The sequence below is a fragment of the Vipera ursinii genome, assembly GCF_947247035.1.
Source record: "Vipera ursinii genome assembly, chromosome: 1".
Lineage (NCBI taxonomy): Eukaryota > Metazoa > Chordata > Lepidosauria > Squamata > Viperidae > Vipera > Vipera ursinii.
Genome location: NC_139512.1, coordinates 238,332,183 through 238,354,673, shown reverse-complemented (window position 1 = coordinate 238,354,673; position 22,491 = coordinate 238,332,183). Strand labels below are relative to the sequence as shown.

The 22,491-nt window shown below is 33.8% G+C and overlaps 1 protein-coding gene and 1 long non-coding RNA gene across 4 annotated transcripts in view; one reads left to right on the top strand and one right to left on the bottom strand.

The window, feature by feature from the left end:
• HMGN3 (high mobility group nucleosomal binding domain 3) overlaps nt 1–4,101 on the top strand; it is a 33,624-nt gene extending 29,523 nt beyond the window's left edge. Inside the window, exons 5-6 of one of the 3 annotated variants that reach the window (XM_083377729.1) lie at nt 3,228–3,300; nt 3,864–4,101. In XM_083377729.1, the coding sequence (XP_083233855.1) occupies nt 3,228–3,300; nt 3,864–3,883 (93 nt within the window). In that variant the 3' untranslated portion in view covers nt 3,884–4,101. Of the gene's footprint in view, nt 1–3,227; nt 3,464–3,863 lie in introns of those variants that run through there. The other 2 variants (XM_083377728.1, XM_083377727.1) reach the window with 2 other exon arrangements.
• Nucleotides 4,102–5,870: 1,769 nt separating this feature from the next.
• LOC310649393 lies at nt 5,871–22,361 on the bottom strand. The gene is made up of 4 exons (XR_014494217.1): nt 22,110–22,361; nt 14,486–14,529; nt 12,573–12,727; nt 5,871–6,716 (listed from the first exon to the last, which is right to left on the bottom strand). It is a non-coding gene; the product is annotated as an uncharacterized lncRNA (long non-coding RNA).
• Nucleotides 22,362–22,491: the final 130 nt, after the last annotated feature.

Genomic DNA, 22,491 nt, shown 5'->3' with positions numbered 1-22,491 from the left:
CAGACATTGTAATTGTGTTTTGATTGCCGAGGGCCCCCAGCTTGCATTCATTGTCACACTGTAATCATTTTAAGCACAAGGACCAGTCATAGTGCCACTTGTTCAGCACCATCATCAGTTTGAATAGTCATTCAACAAGCGGTGGTTAAGTGAGGACCACCTTTATCTGTACTCAAAAGGAGAAAAGGCTAATTATTGTGGAAAGTGGAACAATAAATCAATGTATTCTATTTTGGAAAATCATAACTGAGGTAGGTATAGAACATGTATTGGAGAATAGATTAGCTGTACTTTGTTACAGGGGACGTGGTGGCTCAGTGGGTTAGGACACTGAGCTTGTCGATCAGAAGGTCGGCAGTTTGGCGGGTCAAATCCCGAGTGCCGCGTAACAGAGTGAGTGTGTTACTCGTCCCAGCTTCTGCCAACCTAGCAGTTCGAAAGCACATAAAAATGCAAGTAGAAAAATAGGGACCACTACGGTGGGAAGGTAACAGCGTTCCGTGCGCCTTTGGCGTCTAGTCATGCCAGCCACATGACCATGGAGACGTCCTTGGACAAGCGCTTGCTCTTCGGCTTTGAAATGGAGATGAGCACCAGCCCCTAGAGTCGGAAACGACTAGCATGCATGTGTGGGGGAACCTTTACCTTTTACCTTACTTTGTTATAATTTCTTATTGCTGATATAAATGTAGAATATTACAAATTTCTTTATTATGAGAACCCAAACACATCTCATTCTTACAGAGATATAGGCCTAGCACCTTCTTAACAACTTTCCCCAAAGGGAAAAATGGAAACTGAGCAGAAATCATCCAGTACTGCTGGATCCACCTCTTGGGCAGGGGGTAGACCATCACTTCCTTTAGGGCAGGTGAAAACCTTCCTTTCTGCAAGGAAGAATTCACTTGTAATGCTGTTGGACCCAGCTGCTTGTCAGCTATCATGAGGCATTGACCAACTAGGAAGGACATGTGTCTGATATATTGATAATGTATATTAATATGAAATATGCCAATGAAGCCCACTGGGTGTTGCTGAGCTAGTTAATATCATCAGAAGATGTTTTTGAGATAAAATAGGAAGAAAATTCTACTTAGTTCTTTGCTAATGGAGCAAAGGCAGGATATAAACATAATATCACAGTTGACAATGCCATTTGTTTTGGGTGCAGCACTATAGATTAATGAGGTCTTCCATTGGGGAATATTAATAATTAACGTTAAATATAATTAACCAATTGGTTAGAATGGCTTTCTTGGTGTAAGAGTACTCACAATGGATCCTATGCATATTTATAAAGAAATAAGTCTCCCTGTTTTTAATTCAGTAAAATATGTATCACAAGGTAATTGTTCAACCTAAGATAACACCATTCCAACATTCTTTAGGGCGTAACCTTCTGCCTTTTGATCTGGCAATAAATCCCATTTTCTTTTATTTACAAATAGGGTAAAGAATAGCGGAAAGGATAATCTAGTGTGATTTTCACCAGTTTTCCAACTTGTAGGTCAAACTTTATCTCTGTTTTTAAGAAGTCTCCAGGAAGTAGGATACAGAGGAGTGCAGTGGAATTGACAAAAGTGCTCTTCCCTTCTGCAGCAAAATTCTTCCTTAGGTCTGTAGGTTCTCATCTATTTGAGGCAGGATCCAGATCCAATCCTATATTAGTGTGTTTAGTCTTAAGACGGGCGTCAAACTCGCAACGTCACATGACGTGTTGCGACATATTGCAATTTTTTTCCATTGCTGGTAATGGAGTGGGTGTGGTTTTGGCATGACGCATCTGGCCTGCGGGCTGGCATTTTGACACCCCTGGTCTAAGATATGAACAAGCTATAGACTGGGAATGTTGCTCTGGATTATTTATTGAAATTTCATCCAATAGCCTATTCCATGTTCTTTTTGATTACTTTTCTTTATCTATGGACACTTTCCAATTTATTATTTGATGTGGTAAAATAACACTATATTAGATAATATTTAGGTACTTAGATATTTAGATTAACCAACAGTAATAAGATATTTACATTTCTTTTGGAGACAGGAGAAAAAAGCATGAGTTATCTCATTTCCTTTCTTGTACACAAAAGAAACATGTTCCCATGATAGAAACATGTTTATTTGTACTACTTTTATTACTTTTTATAAACAACTCAAGGCAGCAAACTTACCTAATACTCCTTAAATCTCTCTTTTCCTTTTCTTCTTGAAATGGGCCAAAAGAAGGGAAAAGTACAAATTATCGTGGCAAAGTACAGTATACTTTTATATCTTTCAGATTTAATGGTAGGAAAAATTTATAGTAGTGTCAAATCACATAGATTTGCTATGCTAAAATTTAAATTGTGCTAAAAGGCATTTGGCGGTTTTTAAAAAATTATTTTTAATTGTAAAAATAACATGGTTCTTTGTCACAGATTTTGTATATATCTATGGGCAGAGTCTCAGTCAGAACATCCTAGATGTGAGAAACTTTGGCAAGGTTTCATTTCTTCATGCACCCCTAGCATTCCGTTACCTATCACAGGTTTTCAAATTACAGAGTAGACTATAAACTGCATTTTTGTGAGATACTGATGGTTACTGCAGTCATAGGGTATCTTGTCAGACCTAACTCTAGTTGTCCTAATGCTACTCTCTGTAACATCGGGATAATTAAACTGCTACCACACGCAAGATTCTTGGGAAATACAACCAATCTCATTCTCCTGCCAAAAATATGGGAGGTCACAATTACTGCTGCTCAGAAGCTAGTCATTTGTTGTTCCTGTAAAATGTCATTTAGTATTTCTTGCCAGTCAGCATAGTTTTGATTCCGTTTCTGTATTTCTCATGTGATGAGGGATTCTCATTTAGTTATTAGATAGTAACAAGCGTTGCGACTTGCCATTTGCTATGCTGGTTTTTTATAGCCTTTGTAGTGTTGATTCAACTAAAGTTTACACAATGACAGCTATAATAATCTTATAAATAACATAAGAGTCCAATTCCGAATGTGACATGACGGCCAAAGATACCTTGAAGGTATGCATCAGAGTAGGATGGGTTTTCACCAAAATTTTCTCATCTCTGTAACATTGTGGCTATGTATAACTTCAGAAACATCCTAATGTCTTCTCAAAGAAAGAGAGTTAAAAGCAAGTATCTTGTATTATTTCTGGAGAGTTTGACCTAGGTGCTTTCTCCAGTGTATAATAAATCATTTTGTACATTTGATCTGTTATCAGAAGGAACCTGGAACAAAGGCTAATAAAGGTTCTAAAGGGAAGAAGGATGAAAAACAGGAATCTGCAAAGGAAGGTACTACACCATCTGAAAATGGTGAAAGTAAAGCTGAAGAGGTACTTTATATGTCCTGCTGATTCAGTCAGTGTTTTACAATTCAGTTTCTGAGCTGTTGAAAGCATGTTCATAATACTTCTTTTTGTTGCCCCGTAATGTTACTACAGATTCTCATCTCTCGCTCAACTGTTAGTGTTTCAACATCCAGAAGTGTCCCACCCAGCACATGTCAGTAAAAGGGCAGATTGAAACAGTGAAAGTTAAGGGTACAGTAGAGCATTCTGCATATGCAGTGAATAGGAACAGGTAGTAGTGTGGTGCTTTTCATTGTGAACAATGGAAGCTAGCAGGTAAGGTTTCTATGGCTTTTACAAACCAGGAACCTGTAAATGCAAGAATATTTATAGTTGTCCTGTCTATAATACAATAGTTGTTAAATAACCCATTTTGTCTGCTTCAAATCTTTGTAGCAAAAGGAAAGATGGCGAGTGCTGAAAATTTGTTTAGAGAAGTTGAAGTAGGATTAGTCTTTCTTTATAAAAGGCAGACTGGTATAACATTTTCCCTTTTCCCTTTTACAGGCACAGAATTGAATCAGTAGATGACAGGTGCATATGAACTGACATGAACATTTGAGGATGCTTTTATGTACCTCTTGACAACTTTTAAAAGATATTTTTATCAAGTACTTTGTAAATGGTAATTTTTTAGGACTTACAATAAGTTGATAAACTATATATGAACACTTCTTCCTTCTGTATCAGTACTTCTAGAAATTCCCAACGTTGTCAAGTTAAGAAAAAAAAAGCATCATTAAAACAACTTTTGGAAAACAAAAGTATTTATAAAATTGAACAAGCATTCCATATATTTGCTTTTCGGAGCTGTAAGTCTTGGTGCATATAGTGATGTTTTTACTGTGGGTGTTCAGATTTTTACCCCTAGAGCAATAATCTGTGGTGCTTTTGTAATTAAGGATTAAGTGTTTTAATGAAACATGTATACATTTGGCTACCTGCTGTCCATATGGGATTCTTTTCATTTTTAAAAATAACAAAGTCTCAGTGCTAACAAATGTGATTCATTAGTATCTTTCTAAATCAGAGTTATGCCTTCTAATGCTTGTCAGAAAAATATTAAACTCACTTGTTTAGAAATTTTGTTACAACAGTTATTTCAGAATCAAGATTATAGCTCATAGAAAACAGTGGGGCTTACAGCATAATATTAAAATTGATTGACTTTATGGTTAGGAACAGGAGATGAGAATAATATTTACAATCAATGTATTTTAAGCAAACTAGCAGAGCTTTAAGAGGCAGTCACCCCATTTTGCAGAGCTATTTGCCAAATATACCACAGAACACTCAAAGCCTAGATGCAAACTAGAGTCTTAAAGGAGCTCTGATGAGCCATCTTATACACTTGGATGGTTCACACATCTTAAAGGCCTTACACTTTGTACAGAAAAATATAAATTGCCCATGGATTATATAACAAATTATTTTTTTCCAGCACTGTTTTATGCTACAGTATTGTAAGTGGAAATTACTTTATGCTTTCTTGAAAGAACAGTTGTTTCACTTTTATATTTCGTTCTCTTAACTGTTTCCCAGTCCGTATACATATTTGACAATGAAAACTGCAGTTCCTCTCAGCTTATATTTAGTATTTTCTGTTGATTTTTTTTCATTTACTTAAATTTTAATATCAAAATGAAGATTTAAAACACTGGGGTGGTCTTCTGAAACAATGATGTAAACAATATCTTTGAAGGAGTCTATAATTGTAATGATATTAAATAGGGATTTTTTTTTCTAACTCATGTTAACACTGCTTTAGCCTCTTGTAAGCATCTAGTTATTTCTCTCTACTTTTGGGCTGAAATTTGAGTACTTTTATTTTCTGAGGGTTTGGAAAAATTTTCTTCCTAACATTTTATTGCTGCACTTGTGGCCACAATGTCTGGAGTTATATGCATGTTTCAACCAATAAAGTAATTATCACCCAACTCAAATGTCTTTATTTAGTATTTATCAAAACTGATATTAACAATAATGATGAACTACTTTTACAAATCTTACTTTGTTTTAAGAGATTGAGATACTCCTATGCTTATGTTGCTGGAGAAAAATATGATATAATGTAATAAAAGCATTTCATGTGTTGATATATATGATAAAATACAATGTTATATATCAAAAGCTTGAAGATGTGTTTATATGAAAATGGTTTTCCTTAGTCCTTATCATTTTGGTTTTGAATGATATACAGCTCAATCTTTTCATAGAGTAAAACATAATAACACAATTTGTGATTGTTTTCTAAAGAAAAGCCCTACTGATTTTTTTCTTTAGCTTTTATCACAATAAACCTAATTTATGATGTACAAACATTAATGAATTTCTTTGCAGTATCCCTTTGATATAGAATGCTCTTATTTTCCATCTTAGTTAGGTAATTAAGACACAAGAGATTTATTGTCCAATCTTTAAAGCTTTTCTAATAATAGAAGAAAAAGAATTAATAATACTTACATTGCCCTAAAATTGAAAAAAAATGAAGACTCAAAAAACTGTTCATGGGAAAATTTGAAATTATGTCAAATGCTCCTGTCATTGTATTAGAGCCTTTATGTATCACTCATGTCCATGATTTCTCCACAGGCCGAATACATTTTAAAACTTACTTTACTAATTTTCCATTATTTGATAAGCTGTAATTTACACAAATTTCAAATTATACAAAATGCACTTTTAGTTTGCTGGATGGATCTGAAAAATATATTACATTGGGTTATACATTTTATTTAATGCATAGGTAGGTAAAAATCTGCAAAGCCGGTTTATTTATTGATCAGAAATAGCATTCTATAATGAAAAGTTAAATGTTCCTCAAAAGCCCTTTTAAAAAATATATTTGAATCCTATTTAGTGTAGTTTTTCCCCCCCACACCAATTAACAACCTATATTTAAGATGGTACATAGGAAGAAATGGCAAGGAAAGGAGATAAGGCATACATACATTGGTTAAAGGTCTCAGTTTATTTGGAACACTTAGATTGCTATACTATGATGGAATTACCCTTTGCTAAGAAAACACAAATTAGCATCTACTTGGACATTTTTTTTTTACTCACGTAATGGAGGAGAGAGACGGGGACATGTAATGGCAAGCCTTGCCCTTTCAAATATTTCCCATCAATATGGGCTCCGACATAAGCTATAGAGCAGACATCTAAATAGAAATCTCACTTGCACGCAGAGGCTAAAATCAAGGTTCTAGGTTTTATAAGAAGCCTGAAGCTTGCAGTGGAACACAAACTCAACAAAGGTAACTCTTGGTATTTAGAAGGCAGTGGAGATGATGTTCTTCCTCTTCAATTTTTGATTCTTTGCACCACTGAAACATACATCACAATTGTTGGTGGTATCTTTTCTGAAACCATTAAGAGCGTAATGTATAGGATTTTTTTTCATAGCACTTGACATTTCTACAGTTTAAAATAGGTAGAAAATGTAAATTAAAAAAAGTAAAGTAATGAACTTTGACGTTTAAGGAAAACTTAAATCTATAAATGAAAATTACAAAGCAGAGATCACCACAAAACCTCACAATTAAAAGAAACAGTATTAGGACTAGTAGAATTCAGTATTCATAAAAATACATCTGGAATAATTTTCTCCCTGATACTAAGAATGCTTGAAGGTTTTTTTTTCTAGAAAAGAGACATTACTTTTTCTTGCATAGCAGGGGTCATATCTGCCAAGACACATAGGGTAGGCATATGACTGGAGTAGTTTTCTGTTGATGGCAACACTCCACAGCATTGTCTGTCTCAGATTAATTTCTCTGGATAGAAAATTTCATTCATGACACATCAGAACCAAACTTATCTAAAATTACTCTACCTTTCAGAACTTGGATAGCAGGGAGACCCGGATGATAACCAAGTATGCAATTTTCTGTAGCAGAAAATATTCGAGTAACTTGACTCCCGAGTTATATACGGGTTAAAACACCTGTATTTTGAATTAAATCTGAAATTGATTGGTAGCTAGAGAATTTTTAGCAGTGTTAAAGGTACTAAAAATATAAATATCCCTCATTTAGAGGAACATGTTGGTTTGAAATGTATGCTGTAAGAAATTTGGCATTGTTAATAAGAATGATTAAATACCCATGGCTTTAATAGTCCATGAAATAATTTTACAAAATGGGTGTGTGGGGGGTAGGCATTGTTGGCATTTCTCATTTGGAGGTGAAGAGACTAATCCTGAATTTGCCAGAGTATGCTCCATTATTACTAAAGTATTTTACTGTACACAGAAGAAGGAAAACAGGAGCACTCCACTGTCCCTACTCTGCTTCCGAAATCCCTTGCTGTGGCATTAAGGGAACAGGAAGACACCAGACTCCACTTCATCATCTGTCTTTCTAATAAGGGAGCAGGTGCTGTTTATCTGCTTCAGCTTTGTATCTGCTTTTCTGCCTGAAAGAAGTCTCTAGCCAGACGCATTAATGCTTTCACCCTGGGAACCACCACAGAGTGGAAGTTTGAGTGTAACTGCTGTGGCAATAGGGATGTCCTTCTTTATTTTTTTGCTTTCCTTGTAATCCAGATACATGAAGCAAATATAATTTCAACTCCTTCTTATGCTGAGTGCCAGCTACCACTTTGCTTACCGTCAAGATTTGTTTAGGTAAACTTAAATATTGCTTTCAAGGTAAATGGCTAATATCTTTCAGTAAGTCTGTGAAAGACTAAAGATCGCAAAAGCTGGTCCAATTCATAGATTATACTTCACTTCCTGGGAAGATTACTAGTCAACCCTCACAAATCTGCATCTTATTACAGGCAATGACTGTATCTTTGCCCTCAGTGAATGCATTCTTGCAGTTTACGTCCCCTCCTTTGTTACCACTTTCTCATTTAAGTACTTAATTCACTACTTTCATTTTTTTGCAAGTATGTTGCAGCAGTCTTAATTCTCAGGATGGGTTTTGTATGATCTAGAATGCTGCTATTTTAGGACCCTATTATAAAGAGAAAGTGATAATTAATAAGAACTCTACAAGTGACTCCATTTAAGAAACCCTTATGATCTGTAATACAATAATATTTCCTATTACATTTACATAGGTAAAATAGAACGGATGCACACATTTAAAACAGGCATAACTGGACAACTTCACTGAGTTGTACTAGAACATATGTACAAATTTTGTTACATTTTTAATACAGATGATGATGAAGAAACATTAATTTCTCCATATAAACTTACATGTAATTGTTAAAGGTAATTGTTTTGTTTTTGAGGACCATATAACAGGCCATGTTGATGTCTTTTCAGTTATGCAGGCAGACTACTATTTTAGCAAAGTTGTTTAGATCACTGATTAATTCATTCATTATATTTCCATGTTACTTTTTTATATAGTGCTCCTTTAAGCAAACAACCACTAGCACACTGTACCAAACACAAAGTATAGTAAATTTTTATCCTTGAACCTGAGAATGTTTAATTATTTAAAGCTGGTCTTGAATTTTATTTCACTAGCAAACATGTGCACACATACAAAGTAAAAATTAATGAAAAGATAACATTTATCACTAAGGCCAGTACTTTCCAGCCTACCACATTCTAGATGTCTGGGATTTCACTTTCCATAATCCTCAGTTCAGCATATTCATTAACGTTTAGAAGATAACAATTTGGAGAAGGCCTCCCTCGCTATCTGATTTTATTTCTTGCTCACTCACAAAATATACTTGAAAAATCCGTCATTATTACCAATGTTTAGCATCACTAATTTAGCCTTAACTATAAATGCTGAACATGAAAATAATCCTAATATGCTATAGTGAAGGTAAATATTAATATTTTAGCATGGATTTTAAGCCATCAATGCTTTCTGTTTAAGAGGATACATACTAGAATAGTTAGAAATGTGCAGTTCTTAATTTCTGATATATTAGAAAACAGAAAAAGTCAATTGTGGATAGGAAAGGGACTGGGTTCTTGCTTTTATCGTTTTGTTGTTGTAGTATTACTGGTGTGAGCCACCCAAAGTTGTAATAAGGCAGCCATACAGATCTTTTAAATAAATAAATAAAACTAGAAAAGGATGGTATATACCCCCTCCTTGTTTAGAATTCAAGTTTCATTCCACTGACCTGATTGTTATGCAAAATGATTAGTAGTGTATGTGTGAGACAGACAGATGTTGCAAAAATTATTGGTTGATGCCATTTCATTCACATGTTTTTGCATACCCATATCAATGTTACTCCTCAGCATGTATTATCACACGTGTAAAATTTGATTGTAAATGTGCATCATCAGAATTTTTTTATAACCATCAAATTTGTGAATGGTCACTAAATGAGGTACTAGCTAAATAAAGAGTAGCTATATAAGAACCCACAATTCTTCCACTGAAATTATGTGACAATTAAGAAACAGTTAATATATGATTTATATAATACTAATGAATCTCTTTTACAGACTTATGCAACAGATGATTTATATTTGAAGACAGAACTATCTTCTGCTTTGAATATTGCTCTGCAATATACTAGTCAGGCAGACCAGAGTTTTCTTTTTTCCATTCCTAAGGTATTTGTGTGTGTGTACACACACACACACACACACAAAACCTTGTACTTCTAAGCATATCAGGTGATGTATATTTGTGTAACGAGGGAGTGACTTAAGGAGATCAACACCCTATATCAAGCTGTGCATAATTATTAGGCTGCTGCTTTTCCTCAGGCAAAAAGGGCCAAAGGGATTTAACTGACTCTGAAAAGTCAAAAATTGTAAAAAGACTTCCAGAGGGATGCAGCACTCTTGAAATTGCTAAGATATTGGGGTGTGATCACAGAACCATCAAATGTTTTGTTGCAAATAGTCAACAGGGTCACAAGAAATGTGTTGAGAAAAAAGATGCACATTAACTGCCAAAGATCTGAGAAGAATCCAACGTGAAGCTACCAGGAACCCATTATCTTCCAGTGCTCTCGTATTCCAGAACTGCAACCTGCCTGGAGTGCCCAGAAGTACAAGGTGTTCAGTGCTCAAAAACATGGCCAAGGTAAGGAAGCCTGAAACCCAACTACCACTGAACAAGACACATAAGTTGAAATGGCAAGACTAGGCCAAGAAATATCTGAAGACAGATTTTTCAAAGATTTTATGGACTGTTGAGATGAGAGTGATTCTTGACGGAGCAAATGGATGGGCCCCTGGCTGGATCAGTAACCGGCACAGAGCTCCACTTTGACTCAGACGCCAGCAGGGTGGAGATGGTGTACTGCTATGGGCTGGTATTATTAAAGATGAGCTAGTTGGACCTTTTCAGGTTGAAGATGGACTGACCTACTGCCAGTTTTTAGAAGACGCTTTCTTCAAGCAGTGGTACAGGAAATTCTGCATCTTTCAAGACGACCATGATTTTTATGCAGGACAATACTCCATTGCATGCATCAAAGTACTCCACTGCATGGCTAGCCAGTAAAGGCCTTAAAGATGAAAGAATAATGACATGGCCCCCTTCCTCACCTGACCTAAACCCTATTAAGAACTTGTGGGCCCTTCTTAAAACAGGAGATGTACGATGAAGGAAAGCAGTACACCTCTCTGAACAGTGTCTGGGAGGCTGTGGCTGCTGTATAAAACGTTGATCATCAACAGATCAGGACTCAACAGACTCTATGAAAGGAAGGTTTATGACTGTTATTGAAAAGAAGTGTGGCTATATTGGTCACTGATTTTTTAAAAATATCAGAAATGTTTATTTGTATATTTTGAGTTCTTTATTCTCACTAACAGATGCAAATAAATGAGATGGGCAAATTTTCATTTTTCATTTAGTTGCATAATAATTCTGCACACTAATAGTTGTCCAATAATTGTGCACATATATTCTAAGAAAACCAAAACCTCACTTTTACTTGCTTAAATATTCAGGTGTGAGGTTTATTAACGTTTTGGATTGACTCAGAGCACTGTATTTGTTCAATAAGAAAATTAATTCTCCAGAATACAACTTGCTTAATAATTGTGCCCACAGTGTATATATTTAGCAGCTGATTAAGAATTGAAAACTAAATTAGATGACTTCAAAAGAACACTATTAAAATAGTTTGCTTAGGGTTCTTCATTTTATTATGATTTATACATGTCTGAAGCATTGAACGTAGCTGTTCAACTTTCATCTTTCAATAAGCTTTCTTTGGGCAAGTGTTTAGGAAAGCAAACTATTAATCCTATACATTTGTACAATGGTATATAAAACATTGGAACTCTTTTTCTAGCAAAATCTAAAGAAACCTAGTAGCAATGAAAAGGAGAACATGAATGAAAATGACTGAAAATGACAAGGTAGCTTGTCATGCATGAATGAAACTTGAAAATAAATTTGGACTATTAGGATTTCAGAAAAGTCTATTGTTGAAGTAAGAATGGTTAAGGCAAAGGTTAAGGAGATTTCATTCGCCAGCAAATCATTTATCACTTGAAATCCAAGGACTGTCCTGGACTCTGAACTTCTGTTTTGGCCAAGAGGGTCTTGGCATAGACCCATCTAACATGCACCCATTCCTAGAGTAGGAAGATTTTTAGTTACTTATACCCAGACTTCTGCAATGGACTCTACATTGCTGTGCCCTTGAAAACTACTGCTGATTTAGAATACAGCAGAACACCAATGTTTCATTTCATTTTCATTTTTCATTTTATTATATTTGTATACCGCCCTTCTCCCGAAGGACTCAGGATGAGCATGCCACAATATGCCCATGTGCCATCACTGCTTTGTTAAGATAAGCTAGTTACCATTTGGCTTCCAGATGCATTTCAGGGTGTTGGTTATCACTTATAAAGCCCTTCATGGCATAAGGCCTGATTATTTGAGGGACTTCCCATTTCTAATAATTTCTTCCTGCACATAAGATTGGGCATTCCTTCAACCAAATAATACCTCCTATCAGGTCCTAGAAGCACACCTTTTCTGTCCTATGCCTGTCTTTTGGAACAACATCTTTCTGGAGATCTATGTGAATCTCAGCCTGCAATCATTTCATTGAAAACATGGTTTTACTCTAGGCCTGGGCTAGAATAGTTGTGGAACCTCTGTTGGTTCCCCGCACCCAACGCCCATAGTTTGGGCTTGCTTTTCCCCCCTGCTATCCATGTTGTTCTTCTCATTTTGTTTCATACTTTTAAAAGGTAAGCCACCTAAAGATGTCTGGGTTGGGTAACCATGAACTCCAAAAATATAAAACACTGTAATTAAATAGAATTGATTCTGGTTTTCATGCATTTTTTCAAGCATGCTCTGAAAAGCTGGGGGATTTCAGAAGATTTGAGATGCACACAGGGAGGGTAATGGAATTCCAATTGTAGGAGATGAAGTCCTCATATGATATTAGATGGACCTCTGTAACAGGTAAAGTATTATGAGATGCACACGAGTTCTAAAGATCAAACTAAATCAAATCTTTATTTGATCACAGACCAACAAATAAAGCACTTTGCAATTTCTAAAAAAAGTCTGAATTTCTAATTCATCTCTTAATTCCCGAGATTTGATGAATTTTTTAAAAAGAAATTTGCACAACTAATAAGAATCAATGACTGGTGCTAGAAGTGCCAAGATTTTAAAGGGAAATTAAATAGCAATTTATATAAAATAGAAAGAACACAAATGGAACATTAATTATAATTCCTCTTTTTAGATTTTGATAAAGGAAATGGAAGGAACTATATCAAACTTCTGTTCTATTTTCTAACATGAATAATTCATTTACTGTTTTTAATGTTTTTTTCCGTTAGCTGTTTAATACATTACAAAATATGAATAATATTTATAGAATGCAGCTAACTGAATATAGAGGTGTTTGTACAATAGAAACTGGAAAGTGTTAGCTCTGTGATTATTTAGATCAATTAAATATTAAAAGATGAGACAAAAATTAGATCAGCATTAATATGATTTCCAGGACAATGATTAATATAAGGTTAATTGTAGTATTAATGTTACATAGGACTGATAAAAAGTTGCAAAATGCATTATATTAGATGTTTAAGCTTAATACTTAAGTCTCCACTACGTTATTATTTATTGTTGAGCAGAATGGGGGGGGGGGAAGATAAAGGAAATTTAAAAAGAAGCTACTTGGAAAAGATAGACATTTATCCCTAACTTCCCCTTTCTTTATACTTCAACTGAATTACAATATAGTAATTCATATATATTCTTCAGCTGAAGTCCTTTGAAAAGAGTATGAAGAGGTCCTTCTTTACATTAACAATTACAGAGTGTCCTCAGTTAACAGTTGGGACTGGAATTTCCATTGCTAAGGGATGCTGCCATAAAGAATGAAGTCACATGACCATGCTGCTTAGCAATGGGATTTCAGCATTTCCAACAGTTGTTGATAAGCATGTAGTTACATGGTTGTTTGCAACTTCCTGTAACATGACATCATGCTTAACAACAGCTTCCCAGCAAATTTCCCTGCTGATGCTGCTTGTTGGAAGCCAGCAATAAAAGTTGCAAATGGTGATCACGTGACCATGGAACACTGCAACATCTTGTGAATGGGTTGCAAAGCACCCAAATCACAATCATGTGACTGTGGAGACGCTAGGAGGGTTACAACTACAAATATTGGTCAGAAGTGCCACTTGTTCAGTGCTGTTGTATGTTTGAATGGTTGCTGAACAAGTAATCATTAAGTGAGAATCACCTATATTTAACACTGATAAATGTGTGTTTATTAAGTTAAACAGTTTATTTTCAATTAATGATAGGATTATGAAAAAGTATTAAAATCTGTATTTACCAATAAATAATGTTACTCTGCATCATACTAAACTGGGTTGGACCTATTTAGTATTTTTGTATGGGAGAACACCAGGAATTTCAGTACTGTACGATAGACTAAAAAGTTGAAAAATATTCTGGAAGCAGCTAATAGCAAACCACAACTATACTACTGCCAAGAAAACCACATGGACATATTTATATAGTCATCAAGAGTTGACTTTGATCCAAAGTTGTCTCTATCTTTAAATTAAGCATTAAACAAATTATTCATATGTCCATCAGTTTTGAATGGGAATTCCTTTTGAAATTAATGGGCTTGTTTCTGAATGATTATGTTTATGACACATTGCTTGATAAATTATTCACCTTAAGATCTCATTTTATTCTCAATTCATCAGGTAATTTTCTACCTAGAAAAAAAATGTGAAATTGGAAAATTATTCCAAATTATGAAAACATATGTAAAACTCATTTTTAATGTTTTTGTAGTTAATGCACAAACACGTGATAGAGACCTTGAACAAAAGCTAAAAACTTCTATTGCTTTATTTTGCCCTCGTTCACCTCACCTAACATTTGAGAACTTGGTGTCTGTTTCAGTTCAGAATTCAGGGAAAGAACTAACTTGCCCAGTGCCTCTGATATCACATAGGTTGCATTGCAGTGGCATTGGCTTAATGACTTTTAAAAAAATAGTCTGATCATTCACTCTACAAAGAATAAATTTATATATAGGTAAAAATGCTTCACTTTTTGGATGAAAATACAATTGAAAGCCAAAAAGAGCCAGATTACAATTTTAAAACTATATGATTGCAGTTGCATAATACATTTGTGTAAATACACTGAAGAAGTGAAGAAATAAGCTTTGAATATAAATGCAGCAATTAAGACTATCAATGAAGCTTCCAATATAGATAAAGGAGCAGTTGAGAGGTTGCTCCTGCTTATTAGTGCATGGATGTGTGTTGTTAGGACAAGGACAATCTTAGCACATTGATTGCTAACAGGCATTTAAAATACTGTGTTTGAAGTGGCCAACAGGGATACACATATATTGCTGAATTTTGTTCATATCTGAAATATATTACTAGTTTTACAATATCTTTGCACTGAAAATTTATCTCTAATATTTAACTGGTAACAGACACTAAATATTAAAGGCACAGTCCTTTAGTAACAGTTTAGTATGCCTATTACAGAATACATATAAAAGGAAAGTACTGTACTAAAATGATTAGAACAAGTCATCATTGAGATCAAACTAAATGTTCTCAGAATTCCTTCAATATTCTAGGGCAACTTTAAAGATATAATATATAACTATACATTTTTTAAAATTATTTAGAGGTCAGATGATTAATCGCCTAACAAGCTTTAATGGGTAGAGAGCCCCATATATAATTGATTTGATAAATAATGGCTGTAGGAGTAAAATCACCAAAGACAGGCAATGTACATAATAGAGCCAATAGAAATAGTTGTTTTTTTTCCTGCAAATATCTTGTAAATCTTATACTAAAGTGCTCTTGCTATAAGATTTATTTTTGGTTATATTTTATATTTATTTTTGTTCTTTAATGGGCACATAAGCTTCATACTTAAAAATACACAAATCTTTTAGTGTTTTAATGAATTCTAAAATAATTAAAATGGACTTCTGGAATATATTTTAGAACTTCTATGACTTCTAAGAAGTTTGGTTAGACAGAATCAATTCAATATGTGTGTGTGTGTGTATGCATATGTGTGTGTGTATATATATATATATATATATATATATATATATATATATATATATGCAAATTATTCAAATTGCTAATAAAGAATTTGGGAGGCTAAGATGATCATTTCGAACTCTTTATGTTCTCATCAGTTAGTCATACCCTTTATCTGAGATTCGAACCCGGGCTGATTATATATCAGGCAGTGTTTTAACCTCCTGAGCCACGGGTTCCTTCTCTCTTATATTAGCTGGAAGGCAAGGCAAATGTATGTTTAAGTATTTGTCAAGGCTTTTTGAAATACTTAAACATACATTTGCCTTGCCTTCCAGCTAATATAAGAGAGAAGGAACCCGTGGCTCAGGAGGTTAAAACACTGCCTGATATATAATCAGCCCGGGTTCGAATCTCAGATAAAGGGTATGACTAACTGATGAGAACATAAAGAGTTCGAAATGATCATCTTAGCCTCCCAAATTCTTTATTAGCAATTTGAATAATTTGCACAAATAATGAGCTGTCATAAGTTGACTAGTTCCTGTGGATAAGCCCTGAGCCGGGCCAAAACAGGAATGAAAGAGTTAATTAGCAAGGTCCATTCAAAAAGCCTTGACAAATATATATAAACTTAATTTGGGATAAGACATAAACTAGGATAATTATTTGATTACACTAATATAACAGGAAAAAGCAACATGAAATCAGGCTTCTTCAAGCACTTGATTGGTGTTGAAAATGTGGAGGTTGATATATAATTTGATGGTGAAATCTGCAAGAAGGCATCTTTCTACTCATGCTTAAAAGCATTTCCTAGGTATGTAAAACTGGAAATATTTCTTCTCAGGGAACACCTATAGAAAATGTTACATTATTATTTCAATTTTCTGCCCCTCTCACTCCAGGCGTTTATAGGTAAAATTTAAAAGAAAACAAAATTGTTTAAATGAAAAAAGAAGAGTTTAGACTGCCCTAAATCTGAACATTTGGAAATTTAAGTTTAATGTAGATAAGTGAACGAGCGATGTTTATCATCCTTATTTATGTATAAATTAGGAACTATTAAGATGAGTCTTAGGATCTCTTAGGCCCAGTAATGCCCATTTTGGGGCCCTCCCAAACTATTGTACCCTTCTCCCAGAGTTGCACACGAAGACAATTTTAAATGTGGTAGAAATATATAAACACATATTAATTGTATATAATTATATTTAAGACAATGCTTGTCTGGTCTTCACGTTTCTGGAATGCAGTGCACACTTCACTAAAATGTCACAGACAACTTCTACCAGAAAATGATTGCCTCTACACTATATACGTCTATACACTTGTTAGTTGCGAAGTCGTGTCCGACCCATCGTGACCCCATGGACAACCTTCCTCCAGGCCTTCCTGTCCTCTACCATCTTCTGGAGTCCATTTAAGCTCATGCCTACTGCTTCAGTGACTCCATCCAGCCCCCTCATTCTCTCTCGTCCCCTTCTTCTCTTGCCCTCAATCTTTCCCAGCATTAGGCTCTTCTCCAGTGAGTCCTTCCTTCTCATTAGGTGGCCAAAGTAGTCTATACACTATACATGTAATAACTGAATCATGTCTTCAAATAAATAGTTAATTCTTTCTAAATTAATCAAGGTTCATAATGATTTTTTTCCTCTTGCTCCCTACCTCTACTTGTATATTAGCTCAGATGCTTCAGTCTGAACATATGTTAACCAAAATTCATAACCAAGAATTTCTGGCTTAATATCTCATATAGGCAATTTAGGATGCTGAGAGATCATAGAAGTTGAAGCAATGAACAGATTATATGATTGTGTGAATAAATTTACATCACAATAGTGCATAACTGTGTTATTTGCTAATGGCATACAACAGAAACTATTGATATATGTAACAACAACATAAAATATCATAATGTTCTATTGCATGATATTACAGCTAAATGGTTATACTATGGGACAGGTTAATCATTTGGCCAATCTCTGAAAAGGTTGAAAAATGCTGATTTAAGATTTAAGCTACATAAATGTGAGAATTATTTTAAAATATTTAAAATTATCATCCTTCTGTGAAAGGTAAATAAATTTTGAATTCACTTCTTACACAGACTAAGGTTTTTGAAAAAGCTTTCTAGACACATTGGAATATTTTAAAAATGATTCCAAAGTGATTCTCAATATTTCAAAATCTATCAAATAAATATTCCAAATGATGTTCTATGGCTCAGTAAGCTAACTTTTATAAGCAAAGAACTAGATAAACTTGGCTTGTTTTGTTCTTTGTATTTATTAGATAAAAGTGTATGATTTCATTTGAACTGCCCAGAGAAAACTGAATAGCCACACAAAATAAATTACACAGTAAACAAATAAAAGAGTTATTGAAACTAATTTTTATTTCAGGGTTCCCCTCAGAATCTTATTATTAAAGAAAATTCCCCTCTTCTCAAAAAAAATTAGAAACTTAGTCTTGATTTTAAAAGCAGACTTGCTGAATCAGGAAACATCAGGAACATTTTATTATACACTTAAGTCTTTATCATTACAATGTCTCATAATATTGGTTTATTGTATGCTATAACACATTGCTACTTCTTAAAATTGTGAAGTTTTTTGTTTCTTCTGCTTTTCTGGTAATCACAGTGAAATATTGTAGCCAATTGCAAGAGGCAAAATATAGCGTGAATCACTCTTTTCACAGATACATAAAATATAAATTATAGATCACCTGGTCTACATATTGCATTCAAATGTATCACCTTGCAAACAGAAAAAAACTAATCTAAAAGTTAATGGAGAAAAGAAAAACCAATTGGTATCAAATCTGATTACCTAAATTATTTATTGACAATAAAGTAATATATGTCTAGTATAATGCTTCCAAATATGCAGTTTGGTTGTTTTAATATCTAGCAACAGTTTGAACTATGCAGATTGACTATTACTTATCCTTCATTATAAAATGAAGAAATTCAAAAATGTAATTAGTTCCAGGTAAAAGCTAAAAAAATGTTGCAAAAATATTTTTATATAATAATTTTTAAGCATTTACAGCAAGAATCTTCATTTCACTGTTTTGTAAAGGATTCTTTCTTGAAACATATTTTAATGCAGTGATAGTATGTCTTAAATAATTTTGTAATATTTGAACTAAATAGAATGTACCTTCAATGGTATATAATATCAATATTACACATTATATGTGTCATTTAGTATCACATTTTACAAAAAGTGTCATTTAGTATCATATTTTACAAAAACCTTATCCCCCCAAGTTCATAATTGGGTAGAAATATTTTCTAAGAAAAATGATCAAAACTATCAGAAGTGATTTTGACTTTTCAAGTTTTGAATAACTGTTTAAATTATATACTGTACAACCATTTACAACTTTTAACTACTGTAATTTCTCTAGATTAATCAAATGTCCTAGAGGCTGAATTGAAAAGGACAAGCAGTTGCTACTCAGAGAACAGGGAAGCATAATTGATTCTCTCTGGACTAGGCAAACATCTGGTAGAGAAAGTTAGACATTTTCTAAAACAGCATGGGATATAGTGCAAAAATGTTGGAGAGGGAGGTGGAATTGGCAACAAATGTCTCTCTTCATTGTCCCTTCAGAATTTGCTAATGTATCAAAGTTCTTCTCTTCACAAAAAGGCTTTTTATCCTATATATTTAATAGTTCATTCCTAGTATCCTGTTCATATTTGCAAAGCAAATTCAAATAAATTAAGTGTCACAAGTTCCTTATTACAAAGCAAGCCATAAAAACTGTGATATAATTTAAATCAATTTTATTCCTATATGTGGCTCTACAGAACTATCACATGCCTAAATAAATCATATTTGGATACTGTACTATAGTTTAGATATCATTTTTTTGCATGACAGATCAGGTATTAACAAAAGAGTTCATATAATTGTCCTAATTAACTGAATACAAGTTCAGTCATGAACTTTATCTTAATATTCTTCAGAAAATATCCTACAGAAATCAATTATTCAACATTAATAGTTAGCAGATATAAATAACTGAGAATATTATTTTATGATTAATATTTCTAATTCTTACTAAAGGTAACTAATTTTCTTTACAAAGTAAGCATTATCCTCTAGCAGTACTATCATGGATGGGAAATAAATTTCCTGAGACTATATTAATGATAAAAAAATGAGATGCTCTCATGTAGCAAATTTAAAAAAAAATCATATGTCAGCAATAGATTCCCATAAATATGATCTTGTAGAAAATGATAAAATCACAATTATAACATACTATATTTTGAGCAGCCATTTTAATTTAAAAGAGACAATGTTATTCATTATAAAGCAAGGCTCATTTATAACAAAATTGGCTCACGAAGAATCATTTCATCAAAATGAATCAGTACAACTAAAACTGATGATAGAAATAAGAATTCAAAAACAATACTTTGTAAGGAAACCTGGAAAATCTTACTAAGATTAAGTACTTTACACTACTAAATTCTATTGAAAACTGAATTAATAGAATATGGTTTTAATTTCAAAATTAAATGTCACCGGTAATCTCAATTTGTTACAATACCAAAAGAATACTTAACCTTCTGTGGAAGAAAAAATAGCTTGCATACAAGAATAATAAAGAATAAAAAAGTTCGCATCTCTTGAGTGTAACTCTTCATTTATATGATTAGTATTTTTGATACAGAATTTTTTTGTATATATTTCAAACAGATTATGCAATTTGAATTCAAATAGAATTATTGTGCAACATGTAATAATACTAAAATAGTAATTCAAAGTAAAAATTTAAAATCTTTCCATATTACCTAATAATGAAATACACCCTCAATCTGACATAAACATAATTTGTTAGAAAGAGCTTATTTTGCATCCATAAGCAATTAAAAAAGCAGGTATGACCATTTTTTAAATCTATCAGCACAATTACTGAGAAATGCTTTTTATATTCTATATCATAAATAAAGAGAGAATACTTTATTAAAAGTAAATCTTTATGGAAAAGAGCAATGGAAGTAACATTTGTATTCAACTGCATATTATAGGCAAATATTAGGACCTAGAATCAAATGGAATCCATAAAACAGTAGTATAAAAAGGATTGATATAATGGGTTTTATTATACTACCAGCTAGTTAAAATGTTAAAAAAGTAACATTCAAAATACATGTAACTTTAATTTATATTATCATATTAATCAAAGTACCATAAATGCAATGTTTATTTTTTCCAGATGTAACCTAAATTTGTTGGACTAGCTACATACAATAGTTTATTTAATTTTCCTACACATATTTTCTCCTGTAAAATGAAGCTGAAACATTATTGCTATAATTCCTCTTAAAGCAACAGTTTTATGCTAAAACAAGCATTTATGTAGTAACTGTTTCCTATTGTGGGCCCAGTTCCGAGTAACTTGATCTTTAACTTCATTTTAAATCGTCATAAACATAACTTAGACTGCAATACTATAAGTGGTTGTTAATTGCTATATAGTTTGCATCAGTTAAACAGTTTCTCTAGTAAGGAAAAAAGAGCATTTTAGCTTAGTTTTACTATTAAATATGCACTGATCAAAATTTAAGTGTAAGTGGCCTATAACTAATGCAATCCAATTATTCCAATGGCTACATATTATTCTTATGGAGGCAGAATACACAAAAAAATCTTATTTTCAATCTCCAGTCACAGATTTTTCACACAATCGGTAGGTACTGGAACGCTTCTGGCAGAACATAAATAAACCTGCTCTCCACAATGAAATGAAATGGGTGATTTTGGGGAAATTAAGTCTATTCATTGCTTATCTGCAGCATAAAAGACAAAAAGGAAATGTGACTATTAAGCTTGCCTAACGCTTGTGTTTGTTATTGATCCAGCTGTAAATTACCTCATCTCAAATCCAACCATACCTCCATCCCATCCTTCTCAAATCTAGTCATTTTTATAAAACTGTATTGTTCGTACAAAAATACGGGGGAGAGCCCACTATCTCCCACTCCCAAACTGGCAGCGTCCAGGAAGAATCCTGAGGCTAAAATTAAGCACAATTGATAACAACAGGATATTATTCATCATCTCAACCAGAGGGGGAAAAAAAACAACAAAGGACAATTTACAGAAAACGCTTAGCAAAACTAGACATTTTATTTGCCACTCACCCCGATTCTCTCATTCATACCGAGGAACACTCACACAGGAATATATATACATATAACCATATACACATATATGTATATATTTATACATGACATGATAACTTACAAGCAGATGGAAAGCTGTATCATATAAAGGCGGCAAGGAGGGCCATGAAAGCAAGAGAGCCTGGCAGGACTCTGCTCAACCTTCCTCCCTCCCTCTTTCCAAAAGGCCCTGATAACGAGGGCTAAGTGGAGCTCCTCATGCCCGCCTCACCCAGTGAGGCCTACGTTCCCTGGGGGCATTTTTGCCTCATTTGGTTCCTATTTCGGCTACATTGAAACTAAGCAACTTCCAGCGCCAGCGCCGCCAACGGGCCTCTTCCCCTCCCCCTCGCGCGCGAGGTATCCCTCCGCCGAGGCCTCCCAGCTCTTCACAGAGAAAGCGCCTTTCTGCCGAGCGAGCTTACCCGCCCACCCTCCACCCCGCCTCTGCTGCTCTCCGACAT